The sequence below is a fragment of the Perca fluviatilis genome, chromosome 21, assembly GCF_010015445.1.
Source record: "Perca fluviatilis chromosome 21, GENO_Pfluv_1.0, whole genome shotgun sequence".
Classification (NCBI taxonomy): domain Eukaryota; kingdom Metazoa; phylum Chordata; class Actinopteri; order Perciformes; family Percidae; genus Perca; species Perca fluviatilis.
In genome coordinates, this window is record NC_053132.1 from 9,609,255 (window position 1) to 9,622,396 (window position 13,142).

A 13,142-nucleotide genomic window follows, 5' to 3' on the forward strand; every position below is an offset into this window, starting at 1 on the left:
CTAAAGACTCTAAAAGAGTATATAAGAGAGGAAAGGAAGGACGTTAGACTCATTATCACTAGATGCTTTTTTTCCCTGCTACTGTTGAGACCTTGATTAGTTACAGTCTGGAATATATGCATATGATGTGTTTATGAACACATGCATACTCACACAGGAACGCACACCGTCGAGCTTACTGAGAATATCAATTAACCAAAACATTTGCATACTAAGAGAGGTGCAATTTGGAGACATTACATTTGAACAGAGATGCAAAAAAACATCAACAGGGCTGTTAAATCTGGAAGGTGACCAATCAGGGATGCTTTATCGATGCTGTAATGGGACTGATGTGACATTTGAAGGGTTTACCAGCCACACTAATAATAACTCTATTGTTTGGAGATGGGTGTTGTGAGAGGGTTTGGCAGCCAACAGTCAGCCAACGGACAGGGTCGACGTCTGGGTTAGTCATTGAGCATTTGGCCAGAGCTCAAACACGGTTTGGAAGTTGGCTGACTACATGATTGCAAACATGCACATTTAGACAGCATTCTCCTAATAAGATTTTTTGTAATAACACAAAATAATAAGTTATTCATAAGGTGAAGGAACGATTATGAATTGAAAAACTGAACTGAATGATTTTTGTCTTTTGGGGAAGAAGTTTAAAGACAATGTTGTGACAAACGTTCCTAGTACTCCTGATAACCTGCTTCTCTTTCATGTGGGACGAAACCTGCTAAAAAACAAGAAAGACCATGCATGTCTGTGTACATTTTTCTGAGAAAGCTGAAAGGACTGCCGCTGGGCCAAAGGTCATCCTTGTAGCCAAACTACTTTCACCTCTGTGTGAACTCTCGCTCTCTTAAGAACTAAGCTAGAGACATTCATTGAGTTGTTGGAACCGCTCTCATCTGTATCAGAGCACTCACAGCAAACCATTTTTAGAGTGATGATCCCGCTTCCTTCCTTTGGTTAACAAACTTTGCTGCGTGGGCCATTGGTTTTCTAAAGGTCTTGATGAATGCCCGCAACACACCTACACAGGGCAACTTCTTAAAAGCTCTGTGGTCATCAAGTATCTGAGAGTGGAAAAGGAGGTAGGAAAGAATATATTTTTAAAGAGATGTTCTGCTGAGCATCATTACCCATCGGTAAAGATGGTCTCTATCTTTGCGGTGACCGAGCTGCTGAGGGACTTCAGACCCATGTTCCATTTCACGCTCTAACTCCCACATTCAATTTTAATTGAAGAAAAGTCTCTCCACTTACAAGCAGAGACGAGATGAGTTAGAGCAGGAAAGGGGTTTAATCCTATGTTTGAAGCTTTTTTTTACTTGAACATACTGTATATGCTCATTGGTCCTCATTTATCAAGCGATTACGGGACGAGTACAGAATATAGTATGGAAGATTCTTGGATGCTGGCTCAGTCTTAACCTGGCACCGGTCTGCAGAGTGTGATACATCTTTTAGAAACAACATGAAAACCAAACTTGGCAAGCAATTTTCTCTTTTCAACTCAGAGATGGACACTCTGGGAGGTTTCCGTCTTAAATTAAAAATATTCTCTTCCAGCCTTTCTGTTTCGTGCTTCCAGAGTCATCACTGAAACATTGCTTCCTCTGAGTCCGTGTACCAGCCCCAACATGACTTAAATATAGAGATCCAATTGTAATGAAGGAAGTGGGATTTATATTCTGTAGAGCCTGACAGGCAGTATTGTAATGTTTCGGGTAAGACACACACATAGATAATTCAACAGAGAGTCTATTTCTAAACCTGATTCCTGTATTAACTTTTAGATGAAAATAGATGGTCTGATATGAATTATTATGAAGTATAAGTAGTAGTTTATGCCTTTGTGAAAGACGGAATCAAATACCAGGTTTTTCTATGTAATTAGAGATCAGATTGTATCATTTGACCGTAGAGCCAATGGAAGGATGTTAGGGTCTAGTCTAGTTCATGGGTATTTTTTTAAATGTAGCTGTTTTTATGCGCTTTGGCATTAGGGTTCAAGTGCCAATTGCGTTTAAGGTTACTGAAAATTGAACTCTTGTAAAACGTCTTCCAGGGTGAAGATAATCAGACTCTTGGTTTTCAGTGATTTTGTTGTCTACACATAGCCTGGTTGCCAGCCAAACTTAGCCCCGCCCACAACATTCGAAGTCGGGTACATTCTGACTAGAATCTGAGTAGGACCATGTCAGGCTAGTCTACAGATCTTCTGATTGATCTTTTTCCTTGCGTGATTGGCGAACATGGCTTTAAGGTTAGAGGTATTTTGCCAGCCTGTTGGTTTGGCATGCTCTTGACAGCCCTTCAATTGTGTTTTTGCATTTTTATTTGGTCTACATGACTAAATGACCATACCACTTCCCCACACAGCTTAGGGTAAAAAATAAATACAAGCTCATGTAAACGAGAACCTTTACATTACACCCATTGATCTATGATTTCTTCCCTTTCCTCATGCTCAAATCAACTTTTGCTATTTGACAGCACTTTGTCATTTTTTTCAGCCCAAGGCCACTCTTCATACATATGTCAAAGTTACATCATTTATTGTGATCTCCTATGTTTTTTTGTTGGTTATTTACCCTTCAGTGAGTAGAAATGAATATCCCACAGTAAAATAGCTTTGCTCCAAACAAAAGATGTGAGGTAGAGAATACTTCAACATGCCCCCAAAACATCAGACTGAGATAATGACTAAGAAGTATGAGACTGGGAATCATATCTTCTTGATCGGTGCGGATCACTTACACGGTAAGGATCAGACCAAGACGAAGGAGAGATTAGCTGGATTGGCTGTCTCCCCAGGCGTTAGAAGATAAGATTCTCACACATGAGGCAAGGATCAGATACATGCTTTCAATTCTGATTAAATCTGATTTCATCTGCTCAGTCTGAGGAGGAAGTGGTATCAATAAACAATCAGATAACAAACTACAGAGCACCTCAGGCCTGTTAGTTTGATCTATCGAAGCCGCTAAGTGTAGGATCTTTCTGTGATTATAACTTTGAAATAATTCTAATTTGTTTGTTGAAAGGTGAGCCAGTCTCAGTGATAATTGGAAAAGTCGAATGGTCCTATTTTATCGAGCTAAGCGCACGGTGTGAAGCGCCTGACACAGGTGCGATTAGGGTGTGTACAAATCCACTTTTGCTTAATGGCAGAAAAAAGGGTCCGTGCGCCAGGCGCATGGTTCAAAAGGGTTGTACTTAATATCTTAATGAAGCATACGTAGGTGTGTTTTGGGCGTAACATGCAATAAACCAATCAGAGTGTCATCTCCCATTCCCTTTTAAAGCCAGGCGCGTTTGTTCCTTGGTGCATTTCTATTATGATGGCGGATTTGCTAATCAGGAAGGAGAGATTTTCAGGAGAAGAAACTGATCTGCTCGTGCGTGAAGTGAAAGCGCGCGAGCAGATCATATATGGCACGAGCACTATGCCACCAAAACTCCATGAGGTGAAGCAGGCATTAAAATAACAATGAAATGCTGCGTTATTGACTTTAGACCGGGTTTTTGTTGGTCAATGGCACAATCATTTTCCACTGCCTTAAAATAGCAATATGCCAAGAACGCACCTGAACACACCTCCCTGTAAGACAACTAGCTAAGACACTTGCGTAGGGCTTTGCGCTGCGCCGGGTGCAAGATAGGGCCCTATACGTTGCTTAAAGTTAATTAATTCCAGTGTTTTTTTGATGCTGCCACTGGGGGCGCCAGAGGTAATCTTCAAATATTTACACATAGTGACTATAAGTAAGAAAGATCAATGGTTTTGTCATTAAAACTATTGTTATTAAGCAATTTCTTTTCTTTTTTCTGTACAGAAAGACTACATTAGTTCATTTCCAAACACACACACATACATACATACATACATACATACATACATACATACATACATACATACATACATAAATACATTTTGCAATGAGCAGGTTTAGCTAGCTATGCTAGCAGCGTTGCTCTAGGGATGGCACTGTTGGCCTGTCGACCGTTCGTCGCTTTGGCCCAGACTGTAATCTGTCATTAACAACTCAATGGATTTCCATTAAATTTGGTGCATACATTCATGGTCTCCAGGGGGTGTATCCTAATGACTTTGGTGATCCCCTGACTTTTTCTTTAGCACCACAATGACATTGGTGAACATTCTGAACACTGTTTGCTATAGATATTCAAGGTCCCTAGAGGATACATTATGATAACTTTGGTGATCCTGTAACTAATCCAAAACTAACATTTCCATCAGCCTCAACTGTAGTTTGTGTTTAGTGCTAATTAGCAAGTGTTAGCATGCTTACAGACTAAACTAAAATGGTGAACCTGGTAAATATGATTTGCTCAACATGATCAGTATGTTAGCATTGTCACTGTGAGCTTATTAGCATGCTGATGTTAGCATTTAGCTCAATGCCCAACTGACTCTGTCCACTAGCCATCTTGTGTAGGTCGCACGTAGAATGCAAACTCAACTAATTACATCCACCCAACCTCTCTTCGCCTCAGCTTCAGCAAATCCTGTGCCTGACAAACACAGCATATTTAATTATCAAATAGCAGGATGTCTCTGTGAATGCCATTTCCCTGTGAACAACTTCTCCCTTTGAGCAAAGTACAGAGTAATAATACCTAAGGAAAATGGTAGGGCCTGTACAAAAGATGTTCACTCCACACAGATAATCCAGTCTTGCTGTATTTGGCCGACTAGGTAAAAAAACAGAAATGAGTCAATGAGTCAGTTTATATTTGTTTTGTTTGTCATATTCTCCTTTGCTGGTGAATATATTACTTCATTTATGATAACATGGCTTAAACAGGTAAACAAACTATTGGTCTCATTAGTGAGATATATTTTGGAAAAAGCAGTTGTGGAATACAAATCTCCAGCACAAGCAAGCCTAGTATTTCACCTCTGTGCTCTCTAGTGTTGGCTGTTTTCCAAGCTGAACTGTTTACTCAAAATGGTCCTCTTCACCGACACCCACACTCAGTATTCCAGCTCTCCAACACTGCCCCCCCTTGCTTTGCTCTGCTGCACAGACCAGGTTTGGGCTCATCTCACCTTTGGTCACTTTTTTTTCTGGAAAACTTTCTCAGGCAGAAAAGTTGACCAAAGGCTGTGTTCAGCACTAAGAAAAGTCTGTCAATATAATTTTTGTAGAAAGGTGGAGGAAAACATTATCTTCTTAAACTGGCATTTTATTCTGCTGGCAGTTTAAGAAAACTTGTGCCTTACTGTTACCAGAATGGTGCTCAATCATCAACTCCCTTTTACTAATCCATGCACACATTACTATGCCTCAAGAATGGTTCACTTCATTAGCTTTAATGCTTGTAAATCCACTCCCAGCAGCAGTGCTGCTGTACCATTCATCTCACCCTCCTCCTTTCCCCTTCTGCCCTCCAGGTGACTGGCACCATGGGCAGCATGAAGAGCGGCCTGCACCAGCACCTCGCCAGACTGGACGAGATCTTTGCCACACGGGGCGACTACGTGCAGACCCTGCACTTCATGCAGCAGATGGCTGACAACGTGATCAAACAGATGCTGGGCCTGCCTGACTGGGAGGAGGCTAAAGTGGACCTGGCATCTATCGCTGATCAAACGGCAAAAATAGAGTACTACAGGTGAGGAACAGAAAAATACAAGTCTTGGCTTGTGCAGTGCGGGTGGCCCGGAGCTCTGTTCACTCACAATTGTGATGATGCTACAGATGTGCAGGTTTCCCGTTAAACAGGGCGAGAATATCGCCAAAAATGGAACACATCCAGAGTGAAATTCCGGAAGTGGAAATTCAGGACGTGGATTTTCTTTAAAACTTAAAATGTTGTCTTCCATGAATATTTTCAAGGGTATAGTCCATCCAAAATGTTGTGGGAGTGAAAAATGTACATGCATTTCTAAAAGCAAATCAGTAGAGAACAGTTGGATAAATATAGCTATTTATAATTTGGCTTGTGTGGGAGCGACGTCTGAGCATGGGCTAAGATTCAGGAATGACCAATCATATTTTTATGATCATATATTAAAACTACAAATTAAAGTAAAATATAGATACATTTGCTTCTTAGAGATGCAAAATACACTTAAACTCATAATATCTTGTCTCTTTTATGACAGCAATCCCTGAGCAACTTGTGATTTGCAGTTGAATAGATAATTCATGTGTTGGTGGTTACATACTTTATGACCTGAATATATCACATGCTATTTAGTGGATGGGATGAAATAAGGTGGTTGCATGTGTGTGTTTCATGCATTTATGTAAATGCGAAGTCCCTTGCAAACATAGTTTTGTTGGGTGTGAAAATTAAATCCAATGCAATTATTAGCAATCATTGCATCAACACTACAGACCCGATTGATAGACACAACTCCAGAATCTTTTAGAACTATTTTCTTAGGTCTTGTCTCATTACTGTTAAACTCACACTCCTACCATCTCAGAGCAGAAACAGGCACATTGCCAATTTTTTTGTCCATGTGTAGGCTTGATAGTATTTCTGGGGAGTCTGCAGTAACAGACAGGCTGGTGTGTTTGTATTGATCTGTAATGCGACTCCTCTTCTCTGTCGATAATTCAATACCCACATAGCTCAGCACTAATAGAGTAGGTAAACCAAGAGCAGACAGCCAGACAGTGTAAGCTGTTAATGACTCATTATCACTGCCTCATGCCTCAACAAATAGTTGTGGTCGGGCATGGATGGGTGTGTGTGTGTGTTTATGTGTGTGTGTGTGTGTGTGTGTGTGTCTGTGTGTGTGTTTGCAAGTTTTTGATTTGACTCATCAAGTGTTGTGTCAGAGTTTGCTGCCTACCTTCAATGTACTCTACTCTTCAAGTGTGCTCATAGTGTTTGTTATGTTACGTTACTGACAAAGAGAAAAATACTTTCTATTCTCATTCATTAGTTTTTGACGTTGACATCAGTGAAAAAAAAAAAAACAGCTAGAAACACTGCGGCTCAGGTACTTTAACGGATGTGTGTTCTATTCAGGTTGATTTTCTAACACATTTTTTTTTTATACATTTGATATTTACTCTTGCAGTTCGTAAGTCTAGATTTGACACCAAGTGGTACTGTGGCATGAACTACCTTTCACAAGTCACAGTGCTTCTTCTGTATATATTTAAATTTTATATCTCCTGGACTATATCATACACTTTTATTTATCTTTATTATTTTACATCATAATTTATAGTTTATTTAACTCTAAACAAACTAAATACATGTTTATGTCCAGTTGTAGATGTCCATCTATCTCTGTTTGATACTGGCAAATCTGACTCTGGCCGAAAAAAATAAAACTTCTCTGCCTTACCACGTTAGTGCCCCACATTCTGGTTTTCTAGCACTTGTAGCATGTAGCAAAGTGGAACCAACTATCCTTGAAAATAAATCCTGCAGGCGGAATTGGGAATGGGACACAGAACCACCTCAAATGAATTCTGCAACTTATATAACTCATTTATATCATTTTTGAGAGCATTTTTGAAAAAGGTTTTCAGTCAGTGTTTTAAAAATTGATTTGACATGTTCTGCCTTACAGAATACAAAAGTCAGTGTTTCACATCAGTAAAAAAAAATAAATAAAAAAAAGTCAAATTAAATTTATGGTATAAAAAAAGAGGGGTGTGATTTTATGGGTCCCTTGGTGAGTGTGTGTCCTAGGTCAGCCAGATCCTGGCCAACCCATAAAACCCACTATTGGTAGATGACGGGGATCTCTGACCTCTCTGTGTGGAAGGTTGAATAAAATGCTATTTCTATAATCCTTATCCACTTTTCAAACTGAAGCTAGCACATTTGAAGCTGCTTCTTGCTATCCGACACAATGTATTGAGAACATACACTTTTCCATCATACATACTTGTAAATGTATCCCCCCCCATCCCTTCGTGCCACTATGCTGTACTCAGTTTGACTCTAATTGGATGAAGATGACACAGACAAACACGGTGGCAGTGCCACCGGAGAGCCGCCATGTGCATGTTGATGCCGCAGCTTCTTCTGCCAAGAGGGGAAAAGATGAAATGAGGAAGAAATAGCAAGGAGGTGGTGGTGAGGGAGAGAAGGGCAAGGGAGAGAAAAGGGGCTGAAAGGGAACGAGACAGAGGGGATGGAGATGAAAGAAAGTGAAAAACAGGAGGAAAAAATACAGAGAGCAGTGTATGAGTGATGAGGGAGATGTGAGAAGGATGCTGTAGAGTGATGGAGACACAGATGGGCGGGAAATTAAAGATATAATTAAAAAGAACAGAAGAATGTACAAAGTGAGAACGATGTAGGAGTGATGAGTGCAGGAGGTATGAATCAAAAAGAGACCAAGATGCACATTGATGGAGAGGAAAATGAGGTGACTTTAATAAGATGTATAGATTGATAAATCAGAGTGAAAAAGTGATACAACTGCCCCTCTCCTCAGTTTGTTTCACAGCATAAAAGATTCAACCATATGGATTTGAGTCCATCCATTATTAACCATCTGGACAGGCTTTCTGTGTCCGGTCACAGACTGACCACTGCTCACACAACAGATGGCTACACTTAGGAGGGCAATTCTGAACAGGATTATACCCTCAAGCATCAACACACACACACACACACACACTCACACACACCTCAGATGACAGCGTGTGTCTATTGAGGTGAAAATAAGTGAGATACTCTCTCCTCCTGGTTTTTAACACCCACTGCTTTTTGTTTTGTTTTTAAAGTCACAGTGCTTTAAAAAAAACAAATGTGTTATGGCACGACACATATGCAGTTCACAATGATAATGCTAAAAGAGTACAACTTAAAGGGAAACTATGCAGTTTTTTTATTTAGCTTATTTTACTAAGCTAACTGAACAGCTTCGGAGTCACTGGAACGGTTGTATGACTCTTTTTTCGGGTTGAATGGTGGTCGTCTCGCTCCCCCCTAGCGCCTGTGAGCGGAAAAACCACCCTTGCAGCTTTTGGCCGGTTTCGCGATGTAACAAATTGCTTTAGGCACTGCACACATACAGGGACCGGCTAGCTATAAGAACAAGGTAGCGATGGAGTTTTTCACACTATCGTCATGGCTGAGCCGGCAAAAAAGAAGCAGAAAGCTAGGAAAGCATTGTCGGAGGAACAGAGAAAGAGGAAACGGCAGACTGACCGAGCAAGTTTTTACACAGTGTTGCCAAATATCTATTACGAAGCTGTAGGGGGAGCTCTATAGAGAAACCTGCGAGCAAAAAGCGAAGAAATTGCCAAAACTGCATAGCGCCCCTTTAAAATGTTCATAAAATGTGGGTCTTCAATTTCAGACAAAGTTGGACTAGGCTACATGCAACCAGAATTTACCCTCTTCTTACATTGCCAAAACGTGCATTCATCAGCAGCAGTTTAATTTTCTGTCTCTTTTTTACAGTCTATGGTCTCTGTCTGTCTCTGCAGGTGGCTCACCTACCTGCTGATCCTCATCCTGGACCTGATCATCTGCCTGCTGGCCTGTCTGGGGCTGGCCAAGCAGTCTCGCTGGCTGCTAACAACGTGAGTCTAATATACGCCCTGTAAAACTGAACTATTTATAGAGGGAATAGCTGTTTTTTGTTTACAAAAAAAAGGGGTAATCGGCTTTATGTTTTTTTAATGTGTGATTTTCCTAAAGGCAGAGAGTGAAGAGGCAGTGGCAGGATGTATGCAAGAAGGAGTTGATTGGGAGATTAGCTGACTTAAGTAAATGCCAACTAACTGGGAGACAGCATGGAAACATTCATTTAGTTGTAGTCACATTTGTGCTGCTGCAGCAGCTGCTACAGATTCAATTAGTCCAGATGTTACAACATGGAACTGAACATGCACATTGTAACAAAATGCTCACTTTTCCAAATCACTAGATTATTGCTTGTACGTTGTCTTATAGCTACAATCCAACCACATTTATACTTTCAGTTACTCCTAGATGCATTTACTTTACTTCATTTATAATAGACAAACTGCATTTACATTGGAGTTTCTACCACCATTATCTCAGTTAAACACCCTCTCATCCACATCTTGTTGTCCTGATAGACAAGATAATTTTTTATTGACGAGTTCAAAATAATCTATGCTGTGCTTTACATTCTTCTTTTATACCAAAGAGGAATATATATATATATACTATATATTTATTTCTCACTGTTTGTCTTCTTCGTTTCAGCGTAACTTGTTATCAATACCACAAACATGAGGTATCGAGGCACGTAGCCAACGGTTGTATGACATGTCACGATGTGGTGTTGATGGGAAATGTAGGATTAGTACTAAAGCAGTGTTGCTGCCATTTTCCAAGCCAAACACACAAAACCGCCCAAATGTCTTGGTAGAATTGAGACCAATCTAGCAACACTGACTTGTCGCATCGTTTCTGCAGCCTGCTGATTCAAACATACACAGTGTTATTTGCTCCATTCAACACCAACCAAATTGGCTAGTAACTTTACAATGTTAACTGCCAATGTTAATTTTTACCTGCATTTGGCCGTTTATATTTATAATATATTGAATTTATATATATATATATATTTTAACAAAGAATGAGATGTGAATTAGTAGGATTTGGTGTAGACAGAGGGAGCTGGAAGCAGGAGTTGCTTCTCTTCTCATGGGAAATTGCCTGTGACCACGGCGGGGAAGTATTGGATATTGCACAAACATAGCCCGGCGAGCCCTGTTATATTTCACCATTTGCCTTTCAGCTATGCCAGCGGTAGGTTGAACTTGCTCAGAGTGTGGCTGTGTCAATAGCTTTGCTCTACAAATTGGATTTGAGAGCTGTGGAGAGATGGGAGCGAAGCCATTTGATGTTATCATATATAACTTCCTGAAGATTGTTATTCCAGTTTAACACTCAACCTGCTTTAAATGGCTTCAGACATGAATTACATTCGATAACAGGCACAAAGTACTGTATCTCCGGTCATTCATTATTTAGCTTTGTATTTTTAGGCCTTTTTTCCCAAATGAATATTGCATTAATTTTGACTTCTTATGACTGAGAACAAAACAAGATAATTAAATAATAGCACATGCTGGCTATATTACAACATAACCAAAGATAACACAAGAAAAATATCAATGGCGTGGCTGGTTAGCTCAGTTGGTAGAGCGGGCGCATTTATGCAGTGGTTTATTCCTCGATGCAGAAGGTCAAGGCTTTGTGTTTTTTTTTTTTTTTTTTTTTTTTTTTTTTTTTTATTTAATTTTTTTTTTTTATTATTGAATAAAGGCAGAAATGCCCCAAAATAAAAAAAAAAAAATATCAATGGTGATGAATTTATTGTTTTTTTGGAAAAGGAGTCAGGAAGTGTTGAAAGAAAACAGGATGTTGGTATGACAGAATTATGACATAAAAACACTCCCACACGTAAAAATACATGTTACACTGACAGATGATATTACAGATGATACATGGCACACAAATACAGTACTGTATATATTCACATGCAGTGCCTCTGCTTATTTCCTCACAGTATATAAAGCATACGTGTATCTATCGCCACTGGAATATGATTTTTATTTTTCTCCCTGCTGTAAAAGGAGCTTTCACACGGCACGAAAACCACCGGGGCTTCCATTCATGCATGCATGCCACTCTGTCTCTCTCAATCAGTCAGTTCAGGGTGTGAGCTGCACTAAACTTGCCCTACTAGCCACAAACACACCCCCACTTCACTCTCCCACCCCCTTTGCACACACAAGATGAGTCAGTGTCAAGAGTGTCTGCCCTCCCAAAGCATGCTCTCTTCCAGTAGAGTGGAAGTGGTTGGAGGCTTCGGGAGCAAATTACACTCTGGGGGCCTGCCGTCTCTTCCTGGTGTGCTAGCATGACACACAGTAACAGCTTAGACACGAAGATACGCCCGCATGTGAGGGAAGGAGAGACATCCATAGACTTCACTGTCAGCAGTTTTTTTTTAATCTAGATTTTGGTTTGTTCTGTTCTGCATGTTGTGCTAAAAACATTTTTTCAAATTGAGCACTGCAAACAAATTCACCTCCTCCTGTAGTGGAGTGGGGGGCAGTGGTGGAATAGAAAGAAGTACAAATATTTAGGTAAATTCTTTTACATATCTGTACTTTACTTAAGTAGAATCAATAGTGAATAATTGACTTTACTTTGTTACATTTTGCAGCAATTATCTATACTTTCTACTCCACTACATTTCTACAACGTTCTGTTACATTTTCTGATCAGTTTTTCCCCCTGCTAAAACGTCTTCCTGACCGTCACACGTTTGTCTCACCAATGAAGTTTGGTTGCCATAGATATATATGGGTCACCGACGATCCTTCATCGGCTTCCAAGCCAGCTCCCGTGCTCCAGAGCCTGGGCGCAGCACCGCTGACCCTGGGTAATACAGCATCCGGTACAAGTGAAAATGAAAATGTTTTTTATTATTCACGTTTTTAAATCATAGTTGCCATCTATTTCTCTCCACAGCATCGTTTGCTTCTCCGCCAGGGTGCGTAAGACACGTTCATATCTTATTTATTTGGCTGGACCGCTTCATATCCGCCTCCCCATTTCCGCTTCTTCACACACTTTATTTGGTTAAAGAAAATAAAATACATCCATGAATAAAACCAACCGCATTCCGATTCTAACAACACATATTTCTGTTTTATGCTGGTTAGGATAGGAATTTTTTTTTAAAGCCCAGCCTTGTTTGTGGTAGTGGACAGTATGTAGAGGATAGTAAGTTACTGTCGAAGCTCAGCATCAAAATAACTGAACCACCCCTTTGTAAATCACGGGTCGCTAGACACAGTGCCCTCACTGACCAGGTACTTTTTACTTTTATTTAAGTAGGGTTGTCATTGTGGTACTTCTACTTTTACTAAAGTAAATATGTCTCTGGTTATTTGTACTTTTATTTAAGTACTGAGATTCAGTACTTCCTCCAACACTAGGGGGTTTGCAGTCATCTCAGAAACTGACATCTCAAAACATACTGTAACACAGCACCTATTGGGTGAACTGAACCTTAAAATGTCATGATGTAAATACAGTGTGGATTGTGTGTGCCCCTCATGCAGAAGAAAATAATGGAAAGAAGAAACTAATTATCCTGGATGGCAGAAATCGTTTGAGCTGCCATGAGACGTACACAAAGA

General features: G+C 40.1%; 1 protein-coding gene across 2 annotated transcripts in view; it reads left to right on the forward strand.

Annotated features, from left to right (window-relative positions):
* Nucleotides 1–13,142, forward strand: part of ttyh2 (tweety family member 2) — a 67,356-nt gene that overhangs the window by 31,865 nt on the left and 22,349 nt on the right. For both annotated transcript variants that reach the window (XM_039788401.1, XM_039788402.1), the window contains exons 4-5: nt 5,417–5,637; nt 9,438–9,533. In XM_039788401.1, coding sequence (XP_039644335.1) covers nt 5,417–5,637; nt 9,438–9,533 — 317 coding nt within the window. The remainder of the gene's footprint in view (nt 1–5,416; nt 5,638–9,437; nt 9,534–13,142) is intronic.